This window comes from Centruroides sculpturatus, unplaced genomic scaffold (genome assembly GCF_000671375.1).
Source record: "Centruroides sculpturatus isolate CEXI.00-Female unplaced genomic scaffold, Cexi_2.0 scaffold176, whole genome shotgun sequence".
NCBI lineage: Eukaryota > Metazoa > Arthropoda > Arachnida > Scorpiones > Buthidae > Centruroides > Centruroides sculpturatus.
In genome coordinates this window covers 633,594-649,880 of record NW_019384551.1, presented here as the reverse complement: position 1 = coordinate 649,880, position 16,287 = coordinate 633,594, and the positions used below count along the sequence as shown (strand labels likewise).

At 30.1% G+C, this 16,287-nt stretch overlaps 1 protein-coding gene across 1 annotated transcript in view; it reads right to left on the bottom strand.

The window, feature by feature from the left end:
• The window catches only part of LOC111623677 (cytoplasmic dynein 1 heavy chain 1-like), a 196,279-nt gene that overhangs the window by 127,080 nt on the left and 52,912 nt on the right, over window positions 1-16,287 (bottom strand). The window contains exons 12-15 of the mRNA XM_023366346.1: window positions 13,115-13,186; window positions 12,854-12,937; window positions 4,826-5,005; window positions 770-1,066 (exon numbers count right to left, since the gene is read on the bottom strand). Of these exons, the coding sequence (XP_023222114.1) occupies window positions 770-1,066; window positions 4,826-5,005; window positions 12,854-12,937; window positions 13,115-13,186 (633 nt within the window). The remainder of the gene's footprint in view (window positions 1-769; window positions 1,067-4,825; window positions 5,006-12,853; window positions 12,938-13,114; window positions 13,187-16,287) is intronic.

Sequence of the window (16,287 nt, the reverse complement as noted above, 5' to 3'; positions counted from 1 at the left end):
ACCATTCCAAAAGATGCGTTCCAGCAGTGTTTCCAGCAATGGCAGGAACGCTGGGAGAAGTGTATACATTACCAAGGAGACTACTTTGAAGGGGATTAGGGTTTTGTACCTCAAAGTCAATAAATTTATTTTTGCCGACCAAAGGTCCGATACTTTTTGAACAGACCTTGTATTTCGCAATTCAGCAAAATCTGTGCTAGGTCTTATTTTCTGCGGATGTCTTATTTTCGGGGAAACATGGTAACAATAAATAATCCTGTAGCAAAAAGTATAGATAATACTAATAAATGAAACAAAACTTTTAATCTAAAAGAAGTTTCCTAAATAATTTTCAGTTGTGTCAATCAAACACAACTGGAAATTACCTATTTCATTTAAGATGATTAATGATGTTAACTACTTATACATGTTATAAAGTACTGTAACTTATTTTCATGCATATAAGCAACAGAAAATTGCTAAAACAAAAATAAATTTTTGCATAATCCAACCCATTATATACTCATGCCTAGAGAGCAGCAATTACTCAATACATGCAAGTTTGTAATTGCAATTTAAAATTAACAGAACCCATTCCATTGTATAACCCACATCATTTCAAAGCGTTTTTCAAACACAGATAACCAGTGGGTTATAGGCATGAAAATATGGTATATATAAAAAAAATCTCTTAGTAGTTAAAATCTCACATCTTTTGAAAATTATAACATTACATATGATGATATATCTTCATATCACCATGTATCTTAAAGACAAAGTGAATACAAACCTGATAACGAGAACTTTGAATGCGAGTTTGGAGAAGAACAACATTTTCCCATGCAAATAACTGCTGCATAATATTAAATCGTGCTTCTTCCACACTGGGACTGACATACATGACTTGGTTTGTAATTCTCACTTCATGCACTAAAACTGGTATTTGAGGGTCACCACCAGGTTTGTGAGCTACAGTAGCTGGTCCATCAGTATCCATGCATACATCTACTTCATCCTTTTTTCCTTCTAATGCTTTGGTCCATGCTTTTATACCAGCTTCCAAACGACATGAAAGCTTTTTCTCAACCTATGTTTGAAGATAATTATAAAGTGTTTTAAAATTAATTGTCTTTATTCACATATTAAACCATCATCATCATCAAAATTTCATAATTTATCCTAAATATAAACAATACTGTAAATCAAAATTATTATTTAACATACTTGAGAAAAGTATTTATGCTGGATACAAGAAATTATAAATAATGTGAGATTTGAAGGAAATAATTTAATAATTAAATTATTTAGTTATATGTTAATATGATGATGAAAAGATTGAGCCAAAGGTCGAGTAGAGAAAAAATAACCAAGTGAAAAACTCTCACACATCCTATTTCTCCTGATTTCTTATTAGATAAGACCGATCAAATATCTCTCCAATTTAAGAGTTATTACTAAGGTTGTAACCCAAACTGTGACCTTAATCACTACTGGCAATTAATTTAGTATGTTTGACAGATGTTATCAACTTTATGAGGTAAAATGAGTAACAATACCGGTTAGAAAGAGGTAATAAATTTGTCAAAACATTCAATTTCTGACAATTAACATAAACAACACCCGGATGCAAATCGAACTTGGACTGCATTGCAGAAAAAATTCCCTGAAAGTTCTCCCTGTGGGACAAGTAAAATAAGGGGTCGCACCCGCACCTCAGGGCAATTGTCGAAATGAAGCTTCTGGCGCAATCGTCATAAAGAAGTTTCCAAGCTGGTAACTCTATTCAGACCTTTCCTCATCTACCATATTGAAGGACCGCTGAGAGTGATTGCCAGAAGGAAACTTCCAGCCATGGACAACAGCAGGCAAACAGTAGAATGCATAGAACTCCAGCGGGCGGCTGGAGTTCTTACCTAAATCGCCGGATTCACCTCCGTCCAGATGCTTAGCCTTAGATCATTGATTGTTCAACCAACATCAAATAGAAGAATCTAGGATCTTGGAAGTGTCAACTCTGAGGTATTTGTTAGATATGTGTAAACTCTCTCTCCGTGTCTAGATTTAACTGACCCGCGTATTAGGCTGCCTAAAAAAGGTTTGTCGTGCAGGTTATATCCTTGTAGCTTATAATGCATATAATCCCATATTTAGCCATACTTGTAACTCTATGTATCTTAGTGTAGAGAAATATTAAACTGTGATTGTGTTTATTTTAAACCTGTCTATTTCTTCAGAGAATGAACACCTTATAGGCTTACACACGCATACTCCCACTCAATTTATAGCCCTCCTAGCCATCCATTGACACAGTGAACAGGTTCTACCAACCCCTTTGCAGGTAAGTGGGGTCAAAAGAGTTCGCAGCTCTGTGCCCCCTCAGTTCTCACAATAACTTAAAAGTTGCCACTCAAAATAATAGTCTGATTAATGACCAAATGATGTTATAGAACTATTATGTAAAAAAAATAGTGAAATAAAACATAACCAAATTAGAATATTTAAGAAGCAAAGACTTACAATCAGTCAAATTTTCTAAAATAAGTGTTATAAAAAATATCCTTGAAGATTCTTTTACATATTACACACACTCCCGTATATAGATCTTTAATCACTGCCTTAAATTTTAAATAGTTTGCTTTTGTTGATGTTGTCGAAACCGTGTTGTATTTGCTTATTGTGTACAGGCACAATGATTGATTTATATTACAATGTAATTGTAATATAAATCAATCAAATATACAAATTTTACATAAAGAAAAACGGATTTATGATAGAAAATTTAAAGAAAGTGTGGAAATATTACGAAACAAAAACCAAGGTTGTATAAATAAAAACTTAAGTGTTAAAATTCATAACAATTGGTTGAAAATATTATAATGAAATGTACTAGATTATTACAATTTATAATAATAGAATGGTAAAAAACGAATTATTTAATGAAACAATGTTCTGTATTAACATCATATGTAAATTAGATAAAAAGAAAATATACAGAGTAAACTTTAAGACAAATAGTGATTTATTGTATAAAAAAATTTAAAAATTTTTGTAATTTCCTTAAGGATTTTCAAATGTTTGTCGATTAATTTGTTAACTAGTGTAACTTACAGCACATAGTGCTATATGCAAATTGTCGGATTGGTCGACGAGGTGGCAAAAAAAGACTTTTGAAATTTGTAAGTTTTAGTTTTTTAAAATCTGCAGAGTTTATCTTGTTTATGTAATAAAATGTAGAAAAGGTTTTGTTTTTAACCTGTAAAGTTAAAATTGTGATAAAAAATTGATATTGAAAATGTTAAAAAACCTAAGTGTAGTCTGATTTCTGCTGTATGTGCAGTGTCCATGCTGAAGTGAGGTATGGTTTACAAAGAATTTATGTGAGTTTTTTGGTTTTTATTTGTGTCCTGTAAAATATTTTTATATATATTTAGTTAGCTGAAGAGGGGCTGATGCCCGAAACGTTGATGTATGGAAAAAACGTTCTAACTAAATAAAAGATTCAACTAGCCCAGTGTTGAGAAAAACGTCACTTCATTGTGCCTGTACACAATAGTTTGCTTTATTAAGAAACAAAGTTTTCCACCAGATCTCTGCTTAGTATTAATCTTTAATGAAATTGAGATGGAATTCAAGATTGACAGATAACTTGATAAATTGGTTAAATAAAGTTGTTTCCTTCTGCAAGAGTTGTTGTTTCTTTTTTACCATACTCCCTAAATTTTCTAATTTTTTCATTATTTACATATGAACTCAGAAAATGATTTCCAATGTATTCAGGTTAATCAATATGATTACAATAGGAATTTAGTACTTTATGCTGATTAAATTTTAATTTTGGTTGTTCAAAAATATAAAAACTTTGTGTCAGGCTCATTGTGGTTTTTATGTGAACATAAAAGCAAACTAGTTTTTATGTTCACATGTCTACATGCCTGCTTCTTTTTGCTACTATTAATGATTGCCACAAAGAGGACTAAAGAGGAGCATTGCTAATCAAAGAATGAAAATATCTAACAAGTTGAATATGCTCTTGTCAAAAGGACTTCCTTGAGTCCACTAGTGGAAAACCTATAATCACTCATTCAACTGCAGGCAAATTTGCTTCAACATTGAAGATGACTAGTTTCCTTTAATACAGACTTATTAGTGATTGGCTTTACATATACAAATAATTAATATATATAAAATATAAAACAAATTTAATACAGTATTCATTTAACAATATGAATACTGTATTAGCATTGAATTTCACACTGCAGGATCAAAAATACAATTAAGTGTTAGTTGTAATTTTGGAATAAAATTGTATAATACAATATATCAAATTAGATTAGATTAAAAATTAATAACAAACATTTTCATTATTTCATAAATAAGGTTGTTCATGTCATGACAAATATTTTGCAATCATGAGTGTTACATCAAAAATAATTTTAAATGTTTATAGTAAAATAAGCAAAATGAAATTTTATCTAAATAAATTAAACACTACAGACTTAGATTAATAAAAACTCATTTTTATAAAATTTCTTTCTAACTTCAATTCATTCTCAGAAAAGAAGCCTGATCTTAATCAAATACAAAAATTTAAAAACATTTTATCTTAATAAGAGTTCAAAATACTCAATGTATTCATTTTCAGTTATTATTATAAGAATTTTTCAAACATAAAAAACTTTTAAAAATTTTTAAAGAAGTAAGATTAAAAATATGTTTTAACAATTACAACAATTTGACAATAAATAAAAATGCTTTTAAATAAGACTGAATTTTAGCTAAAGTTAAATTGGCAGTTCATAATAAAAAAACAATAATTATTTCATAAAAAATGTTGACTAATTCTTACCTCTTCATCTAGTTTTCCAACCCATAAATTCAGATTTGAATATTGATGCAAGCTTAAATCATCTACTGCCTTCTGAATCTTATTTAAAATGTCAGTAAATACATTTGTGCTGTAACTGCATGTTTCTAATGATCGAACATCCACATCTATTTGTTCTTCAATTGCTAATAAATCATCCACCTAAACAATAAATATTAAATTTCTTTTATGAATTATAATACATTCAAATATAAAAAGATATATTATAAAATTAAGTTAATAAAATCAATGATAAAATAAAAAGTTAAGTTAAATTGCAATTATAGGACTTATCAATTTCAATTTCGCTTGTGTAAATGTATGCACACTGGGTGATTGGTTAATAAACACAAAATCCATTCCAAGATTGTGTTCGCTACCCAAATTGTTCATTAACCGATTATCGATTTACCATAGATTTTTATGGTAATTTGATTTTGTTCTGGAGACCCCAAAACCTAAATAAAAAATTATATACTTTCTTACTATGTTTATTTATATGTAATAATAAAAATATACACATATATACACAGTCTTGCATTTTTATCAGTCATGTTCTTTTTTTCCATTTGTGCGGGTTAAAGAATCTGTCCAATGTCGATTGCTTTTCTCTCTTCTTCAGGATTTTTCTTCAGCTTCTTTATCTGCACTAGCACACTCACCATGAATTACCACATGTTTAATGCCAGATCTTCTAAACTTTGCAAACCACCCAGTGGTAGCCTTAAATTCTATCTCTTCATGTGGCTTTTGTTTCTTCAGTTCTTCAAAAATTTCTCTTAAATGATAGTCATACTAGTTATATCTCTTTTAATTCCCCCCCTTTTTTTTATCCAAATTAAAAGCAATCTCTCCATTTTTTCATGGATGGCACATCTTTGTTTCTCAGATGTGATTTTTGTCACTCCTTTAGCTGCACAAGTCTTCTAGATTATATCTTTCTTACCTAAGATTGTGCCTATTGTAGACCTGGTCAAGCCATACTGCCTAGCAACATCAGACATGTTGTGCCTACTCTCCACCTCATTGGCTATTATCTCTTACTTGGTTTCTACGTGAGCACGATTCTTGACACTCCACTCTTTTTAGGCTCCATAAAATTATCAATTTCTTTTTGAAATAAAAAATTCAGAAAAGCACTCACAAAAATTCAGAGTACAGAAATCAACTAGTGCACAAAAGAATTATGTAAATGTGAGGCCTGAATGAAATTTAAAATTTTGGTGTTAAAATGTTAACGAATATCCAATAGGACAGTTAAACTCTCACCTTTTGAAAACAAAAACCGATACAAAACCTAACAAGTGCTCAACAGTCTCACAAAGATTATAAAAAATTATTTGTTAGAAATGTAAACAAAAACAGTGAAATTATAAGGAAGCGTTTCAAGTTTGAAGGAGTACTATCCGATTGGTATCGAGTTGAACATTGACGTCAAAATCACCCGTGCTCTGAAAGGTTTTGAATTGTCACCTGGAGACAAGGGAAAACCAATTAGTATTCATTATTTTATGTTGCTTCTTTTTGTGTTTGTTCTGTGAGGTGTTCATTGTCCGAACATAAAAATCTTTTACGAAAGTGTTTGTTGTCTGATTTGTTTGCAATTTGAACTGTTTGTTAACCAATCACCCACTGTAATTTCTAATTCAAAACCATTCTAATTCTAATTCTTTTATGTTGTAAATATTTGGTAACTATATTAACAAATATTAACAACATAAAAGCTGTAGTGTGTGTGATAAAATTTCGGTTATATTTGTTTTATGTTCTGACAGAAAGTATAGACTACTTATTTTGCAGAGATATTAGCTATAAAATAAATATTTTATAGATTTCAGATTGGTAATCACACTTACATTGCAGTGATATCAGTGACCTCATTTAGTTCAGGCTTGACAAGAAAATTTCCCTTAAGTTGTATTTTAAAATATTTTGGCAAATGGTGTATTTTAAACTTACTTCATTAAATTTAAAATTTAAACTTTAAAAGATAACTGCATAACAATTTCGTTTCTGTAACAATTTTCTTAAAAATCTTTCCATTGTGACTATGTGACATTCTATTATCCAAATCGAAAGTAACAATCTAACTAGCCCATTATTTAGAAAGTGAACATTCAATTCATCTTTGTTTTATCAACATGGAATTAAAAGGCCTCACTACTTTGTCAAAAAAATTCCTAGGAGAAAGCATAAAAGTAAAATTGGTCAGACAAATACTAGATCTAAAAGAACAACAACTGAGACCCCTAAAGACCAGTAAGTCTGACTTGAGCAACACAGTAAAAATGGTTTGTCAAGAGCCTTTATTTGTAGAAATATTAGAAACTCTTAAAATCTCTAGTCTTGTCAATTCTTCAATCTCTACTTTCTCATAAAAAGTATTCCATCACGCTCGATGGGGAAATTTCATGCATTTAATATATTCAAGACAGATTGAAACCAGTTTAGTGATATGACTACTGTGTAATACTTTCAATCCAAAAGTATACAATTCTTTCTACACACACACACACACACACACACACATTTGTATTCTTCTTATCTTACATTCTTTATACATGTATATGAAGAAAAAACAATAGGATTTTTTAATTTTTCTCTTCTACAAATGCAGTAAATTTTTAATTTTGTACAAAATTTATTGGAAATTATCTCAATGTGTTAATGAATTAAATTTATGTCTGTAAGATGCCAATATATTATATACATTTGACAAATCTAATTCACTCATTGAAGACAGATCTGATGCTTGCAATAAAGTTCCACTAACTGATTCAAAAATCTAGAATAAATCAAATTTTTGAAGTAAAATTTTTTAATCTTTATTTAAATTAAATAAAAAGGAAATGCAACAGCAGAAAATTAAAGCAAAATATTAATTTAAACTGTCCATGTTTTCTCTCACCAAACAACACATTAAACAATAAAACAAAATCTTTATTTTTGGTGATGTAAATTTAAAAAAAAAAAAATGTAGAATTCAATTTTAAACAAGGATCAATTTTGAGTGGATTATTTTTCTCTGCATATATTAATAACCTATTTAATAATATTAAATCTAGAGTTATAGCTTATGCTGATGATACAAAACTCTTAAATTATGACCCTAACGTTTTACATCCAAACCAATCTCAAAATTTTATCTTTAGCTTTTAGTAAAGCAAATCTAAATTACTATCAGAGAAAAGAACATCATAACAGTTTTACGAATTAACATTTGTAAAACTGTTGTGATGTGCTTTTCTCTGATTAGAGAGCCTCCTCTTACTCATGTTTATACCTATAATCATGTCTTAAATTATGTAAATTCATATAGTGATTTGGGGGTCATTTTTGATAAATTGACCTTTAAAGGTCATATATAAAAAATTGCTAAATCTACTGTAATCTGCCAGTGAATTTTATGGCATTTTTGTATGCCGATTTCCTCAAAAACTGTACTAAGGTCAATTTTTTTTTACAAATTTTCAATCTACTGCTTATCAATCTGGACTATAACTGCCCCTCTGTACTAAACAAAAAACAAAATTAATGAAATAAACAAAGTATATTTCCTTCTGAACAAATTTTGCCATCTACCATATACTAATAATGCCAAAGTCACAAGAGTGAGACTGGGATTACCTGCTTTCAAAGAAAGGGTCAAATACTTTAAAATAAAATATTTATAAGCTAAAATATGATTGATGGCATAATACCCAATTATTGGCTCAAACTGAAAGTTCCTTTGAGAAAAACTTGATCACTATCATGTCTGAATACTCCTTTTATCAATTATCACTATCTCATAGATCTTTTTTTTTTCGATTACATGCCTCCTGTTGAACATCACCTTCATCACAACTTTACAAAATACAAACATTTTCTGCCAACAATTTTTACATAATGTGTGGTCCTTATATTATTACATCATTTTGCCATCCTTTTATATATATAATAAAAATTATATAACAACAATATAATACACCGAAGATCCATTACATTATGACCACTAGGGTTTCTCATTTCCCGGTATTTTGCTTGTCCCGGGATCCCGGGATAAAAGTGAACTGTTTCCTGGGATCCCGGGATAGAATTAATTATTTTTAAGGTATACAAAAGATCTTGAAATCAAATGATATAATTATTTTCCATTTTTTAAAGTAATTTTAAAGTTTTGTAACCTCCAAAATCATATTAATAATGCTGTGTAAGATCTATAGGCCTATAATAAAAATTACCTTTAAATAACGTAGAAATTTTCACAAATAGAAAAAAATTAATTAAAGTTTGCTGGAAACTGCATACAACAACAACAAAAAAAATGTTTTGAATTGAGTTAAAAATTAAAAAAAATGAACTTCTAATTTAAAAGGTAATTTTCGTTTTTTAAATAAAATATAATACAAAATATTGCAAACTTTTATAAGATTTTAAAAAGCAAAGATGATCAATACTCCGATCACTCACTCTAATTCTTATTTTAGTAATGAAAAGTCTTGCCACCGAGAATGCCCTTTCCGATTCAATTGATGTGATTGGAATAGTGTTTAATGCATTTAAGAGAAGACAGATATTATGTGTTTTTTCACCTGTAGCCTGGAAGCTTTCGAGTTCGTTTTCGAGATTGTAGTACTTCTTTCGCTCTCTAGTATTCTTGATTTGTCTACCTTGGCTGCTTTAATAGCGGCATCAAGCTTAGAGCTCGATAATTCGGCAATTCATTTGGCTTTAATAATCAGGTTTATGAAGAAAAACTTCATACTTGCAGACTTTGTACTCGTTTGTATCCTTGCCCAATTTGCACAATCTGGCGTCAGGCATTTATTGAAGCTACTGGGCATGGTTAAAACTCAAGACAGCGTAAGCACAATTATTCCAGATATTACAGGTTCCGACAAGTAAAGAATTTTTATAGTCATGCCACAAATAAGCTATATATTGATTATTGACCATTTGTGACATGCTATAACGAGCAAAAATTTAAAAAAACTAATAGGTAGGTTTAAAATTAATAAATACAAATGTATTCTGGCAGTGAATGAGTTAATTATGCTTTCTATTTGCAAAACTCCTCAACCTTAACACAAAATAAGAAAAAAAGTGAATTTTTAAGAAATTTGCGGGATTTCCCGGGATAAGAAAAATTTCCCAAGATATTTCCCGGGTTAAAAAAACAACCGGGATCCAGGGATCCCGGAATCCCGTTTCAGAAACCCTAATGACCACCTGTTTAATATTTAATACAATGTGGAACCACCTTTCACCTCCAAAACTGCCAACACGCAATGAGGCATTGACTCAACAAGGTGCTGGTAGGTAGTCTGAGGAATTTGGTACCAGGTACTCACCAGATGGTCCTCCAGTTCCTGAACATTGTGAGGTGGTTGTGTACAGCATGAATTTGGTTTTCCAGGTGGAACAGCAAAATGTTGGATTGATTGGATTGGATTGGTCAATTGGATTGATATCAGGTGAATTCGGAGGCCAAGAAAGGACTTGAAATTCACTGGAATGTTCCTTGAACTACTCCATGACAATTTGGGCCTTATGACATGGTGCATTATCCTGTTGATACAGGCCATCACCCATCAGGAACATTGTTGCCATGAAGTGGCGAACCTGGTCGGCAATGATTTTCACATAGTGCACAGCCATCAGGGATTGTTTTATGGGAATGATGGGTCCCAATGTGTTCCATGAAAAGATTGCCCACACATAATACCACCTCCACTGGCTTGTATCCATCCAACTGTGCATCCGGCTGCCATGGTCTCCTTTGGAAATCCATGTATCTGCACTCGACCATTAACGTGATGGACCAGAAAATGTGACTTGTCAAACCAGACAACTTTCTTCCATTCCTCTAAGGTCCAATTGCAATGCTCCCTGGCCCATTACAGGTGCTGTTGTCAATGATGTGCTGTACGTGCAGGAACTCGTCTGGGCCAGCGGCTACGCAGGCCTATATGCAAAAGGGTACGCTGCACTGTGTGCTGAGATACATTGTCTTGGTCACCACTGTTGTAGCTGCTGGTGATTTGGGCCACTGTAGCCTTTTGGTCGTGGCGAACAATGTATAATAATCTCCGCTCCACTCTGGAATCAATGTGCTGTGGACAGCATACAGCTGGCCATCGACTTCTCATTTCTCCATCCACGCATCACTTTCGATAAGTACTGACGACAACTGCACATGAACAGTTTACCAATTGAGCGATTTCTCAGATTGATGTTCCCAGGCGCCTAAGCCATAACAATTTGTCCTTTATCAAAGTCTGATAAATCTGCTGCTTTTCCCAAGACGCAGCTGAAAAATTTACATTTGGAAACACAGTTCATTGGATGTTTATATATGTCAGTATGAGCCAAACAAGAACCATTGTTTTGTCTCAGGGCGAGCTTACTCTAGATGAGAGGTGGTCATAATGTAATGGCTCTTCAGTGTATATTACTTGTTATTATATAATTTTTATTATATTTATTTTTGTTGTTAATTTTAATAGTATTTTATTGTAATCTTGGATAATTTTGTTATATATAATTAAATGTAGAATAAACAAATAATAAATTATTGTAGACATTATTTTATGACTATTTAAACATATTTAAAATCAGAAATAATTTATAAAATCAAATTCTCTTTGAGGTGGACCATTGATAGATATATTCATCAAATTGCTAACATTTATAATATCTAGTCTATTGTGTATTGGTGTCTTAATGAGATTCATTTCACTAAAACCATGCTCACCAAAACCAATATAAAAATAATTTCACTTAAAATTATTGTGCGTACAGCCATCTTGATCTGTTATAGTTATGCCTTCTATCCATAGATAGTCCCTTGTTATATTGCAGATTCGTATATATTGCACTTTTTGGGGTCCCCAAATTTTAAAAGCCCTCGAATCAATAAATTTTAAAATATCAATTGCCATTGAATTTCTTTTTGCAATGAAATATGGTATTTTATTCCTATCACTGCCCTTGAAACTACCACTGCAGGTAAAATAATAAATCTGTCAAGATCTACATAAGCAAAACATGTGAACAGGTCAATTATCATTTATGTTTCCCTTTGATATTAAAAATTGTTTAGTTATTGGTTTTGAGTACTATCTCCTCATTTACAAGTTCCTGTGAATTTGAAATTTCACACCTTTATATGAATTGATAGTATTACATCAATTCACATAAAGGTGTGAAATTTCCAATTCATTGCTAATGTGTAAGGAAAAAATTTATTTATTTCTAAATGGAAAATTCTAAAATTTTTACATAGTAATTTTATTTTGCTTTTTAAAGAATTTTTACTTTTTGTAATTTTATAAGTTTTGATGTTCTATTATATGTTCAATATTTATTTTTTAAATTTTCAATTAATGTATTTATAATTTTTATTGAAAAATATAAATTACACGAATTTTTAATAAGCAATTTATTGTGAAATATAGTAGTGTATAGTAAAATTGCAACTGATATTTTGTTTTTATATGGACAGCATTTGTCTTTAAATGTCAATGTTAAAGAAACAAATGCTAAATGGGCATTCATGATATCAATGTTTACATAAATGTCATTTAATACAATGTAACCACAAATAAAATTCAGTATTGCAAAACTAAGCTTATTTTATATCAGAAACACTTGCTGATGAAAGAATGGAGGATAGAGATTCCATAGCATGTATAATCTGTTTAGTTTAAGCCCAGAATTTTTAGTACTCAGTTATATCATGCTGCCGAATATATAATGCATTTTCTTTGTCTCTTGACAAGTGCAATATAACTTTAATACAGTCTACTGTATTAAAGCATTTTTGAAGTGATTCTAAAATGTACAAAAACACATCATTGTACAGGAAACTATCATGTTTGTCTAAGTGTAAAATTTTCTGTCTCTTTTTTGCAAATTTGCAGACAAAAGTTGTTGCTAAATTACACCAGTTGTTGCAAAAAAGCAAAAACTATCGTAGTGAGATCCCTACATAAGAATATATTAATCTTTTACAAAAAAGATTTTTACCTTTTCCTGAAAATTAAAAACTGTTTCAGCAAGACGTTGCACATATGGATCCAACTTATATGATTCCCAAACTTGACCAATTCCCTATAAAGAATTTAATTTTCACAATATTAATCACACTTTATATTTATTGGAAATTACAGAACAAACTCTAATAACCAATTTACATGACAAAACTAAGTATAATAGTCTAGAAAATTACAATTATTAATTATATATTACAGCTATACTTAATAAATTTTATATCCATATAAAAATTACCTCAGCAACAAGCTGCTGAACTTCCTTCTTTAAACCAGCAACTAGAAGAATAATAGAAGGTCGTTCTTCTACCTGCACATAAAAAAATCCACCATTTAATAAATTTACTAAAAATAAATACAAATTTAAATTTAGTTAACTAATTTAATGTTTATTCAAAAAACAAGGTTTATCTACTAAGCTCAATAAAAGAATCCTTTTTTATTTAATATTAGTTACCTTTATACAATAGTCATTTGATAAGTATGGTGAAAAAGTCAAGTTAAACACAGTTTTTTGGAAAAAATCAATTTATTTTTCAACATAATCTCCATTGAGGACTATACAATTGGTCCAGAGAGTTATCAATTTTTTAATCCCATTGGAAAAGTAGCTTTTCTCAAGGTCTGCAAAATACACATTGACAGTGGCAACAACATCCTTATTTGATAAGTATTTCTTCCCACTAAGCAAAATTTTAAATTCACATTGTCTTGGTGAAAGAGCAGTTTTTTGTGTGCCAATCTTTGGCCGTTTTTGTTTCAACTCTTCTTTCAAATAGTCCAATAATGTGCATAATAGACTCCTGTTATTGTTTTTCCTTTCTCCAAGTAGTTGACCAGGATGATTCCTTGGGACCCCAGAAAACACTGGCCATTGCTTTCCCAGCTAACAGAACAGTCTTTGTCTTTTTCAGTACACTTTCACCACTCACTGTTCACTGCTTTGACTTTTGCCTCAGGTGTATATTGGTGAATAGAATGTTTCACTCACAGTCATGAATTGACGCAAAATATCCTGCAAAGTGTAGTCATCAGTCAACAATTGCAATACCCATTGTGTACACAGCTTTTTCATCTGCAATTTTTTATGCAGGATGCTATACACTCAATCAGCTGATACCTACAGTCTCAGCAATCTTATGCACTTTTAGTCAGCAGTCTTCCATAATAATACCATGAACTTTTTCAATGATTTCTGTTGTTGTTACATCAACTAGACATTCAGGGTGCACTTCACCTTCAGTGCATGTTCAGCCACATTTAAACAAATTTATCCAGAAATAAACAGTCTTCAATGCTGATGCAAAATACCCAAGAACTTCATCCATCTTCGTTTTTATCTGGGTAACTGTCCACTTTTTTAAAATAAAAATGTTCTATCACTGTACAGAACTCTTTTTTTCTGTTTATATGGAAAGTGCTATAATGCTTGCTTCAAATGTCCATAAAATGTGAAAAATGTATTGCTTCTGGCCGAAATTTGGCCTGAGCTAGTTTGAAAAGATGTGAAATACTGAAAAATTCTAGTTTACAATAACTTAAATATTTTGTGTTGCATTCTTTGTGCATCTTAGAATTGAAAATTTTCTTCTGGTGATATAGAAGTCTCTTGATACTTAACAGTATGTAAAATATATAAGCAAAATATATAAATTACACAAATTTTTAATTTAAAATTGCAAAAATTTCTGAATAAAGTAACATAAAATAAATGTTTACTTAAAATTTACTAATGTTTATCTAAGTAATCAATCATTATTATATAAGGTGATTACAAAGTCTTGATCCATTTTTGTGAAACATGTTCATCCAAGAAGAGAGAATCACTATTGTTTGTGAATGTTTGAATGGATTCAAATACATAAAGTACAGCCAAACTTCATCCAGAAATTCAAAAAGTTTGTTCCTACGATGACTAATATAAAATTGTTAATTATAAATTCAGATGAATGGGTAATGTAAATGTTGCAAAATTTTCTACAAGACCCACTATACCAAATGAAATAGTTAAAAATGTAGAAACTGTAATAATACAGTATTTATGTCATCAACCAGAAGACTAAGCTGGATGCTTACTATGCCACAATCATACTTCCAAGTGTAGGAGACCCTTCATTACAAACTCATAAGTAGTGCACAGTGTGTCCAGGTGTTACATTTCTTGAAGGCTACGGAGCAGGAGGATTTGACAGTACTTCCATTATATTAATCCACTTAAACATGCACAAACCACAGCAAATACTTTTTTCTTGGGTCACATGCTTACACAACTTGCAAAAAAATGATTATGTTACCATTTTCACAAAAATGGGTCAACACTGTAATCACCCTTTATTTTCATTAATATTTCATCACTTCCATACAAAAACATTTTTGTAATGGATAACTACCCAAGAGTATATTACAGAAAAATATCAAATAATAATGAGTTACAAAAATGAACATTTTTCATATTAAAAGTATTTCAATTATTATACAAAATATTTGCAAATAAAAAACTAGATAAGGCAATATTTTAAAATGCTTATTGCACATTTTATGCTTGCTGCAGAAATTAAGTGTCTGTGCAATAAATATTTAAACATCTACCTCAAACATATAATGATAACTGCTCCTTGTAAGCTAAAAAAAGAAAACATTATATATTTTGATTTCATTCTAAAAATATTGCTAAACTTTTATTAACATAATATTTTATATGTAGCAATGTGTAGATTTTATCATTGATAATAATGAACACAATATTCAATAAAATAAAAATATTAAATTTAAAACTTATAGAATTTAAATATTTTTGTTACATTTCATCAAAATATTATTAATATGAATTAATAATTAAATCTTCTGCAATAGAAACTTCTCTTCTGTAGAATAACCTTCAAAGTTTCTACTAAGTTGATTATACTAGCATTAGAAATAAAATTCAATATTCTTAGATGCTTATTTACAAGAACAGTAAATATTTTCTTGTTACTATCACATGATATTTAAAAATTCAAATAATACTAATATAACAAAATTATCTGCATATGTTAGTTTCAATATAAGAACAATCCATTTCTCATTAAAAATATATATATATTGAAAAACAAATTTCCTTCTTAATCCATCACTCATACTCAACTAGGAACAAAAACAATTTTTAACCACAAACACAATCTTTCATTTGAGGCTGAGCATCTGAAAGTATGCATAAACAACCAATTTTAATAAAACTATTTGTTTTTAATTTCTGACATTGACACCAGAGGACATTTAACGGTTTTTGCATATTTTCACAGAACTTAGCATCAAATAAAAGGTCATCTCTGTGATCAAAAGTTGGTTTTTGTTTCTGATGAATGTGAGTAATGAATTTAAGAAGAGAATTCACGTTTCTTCAATAAAGTAAGTAAATACTATTGGCAAATT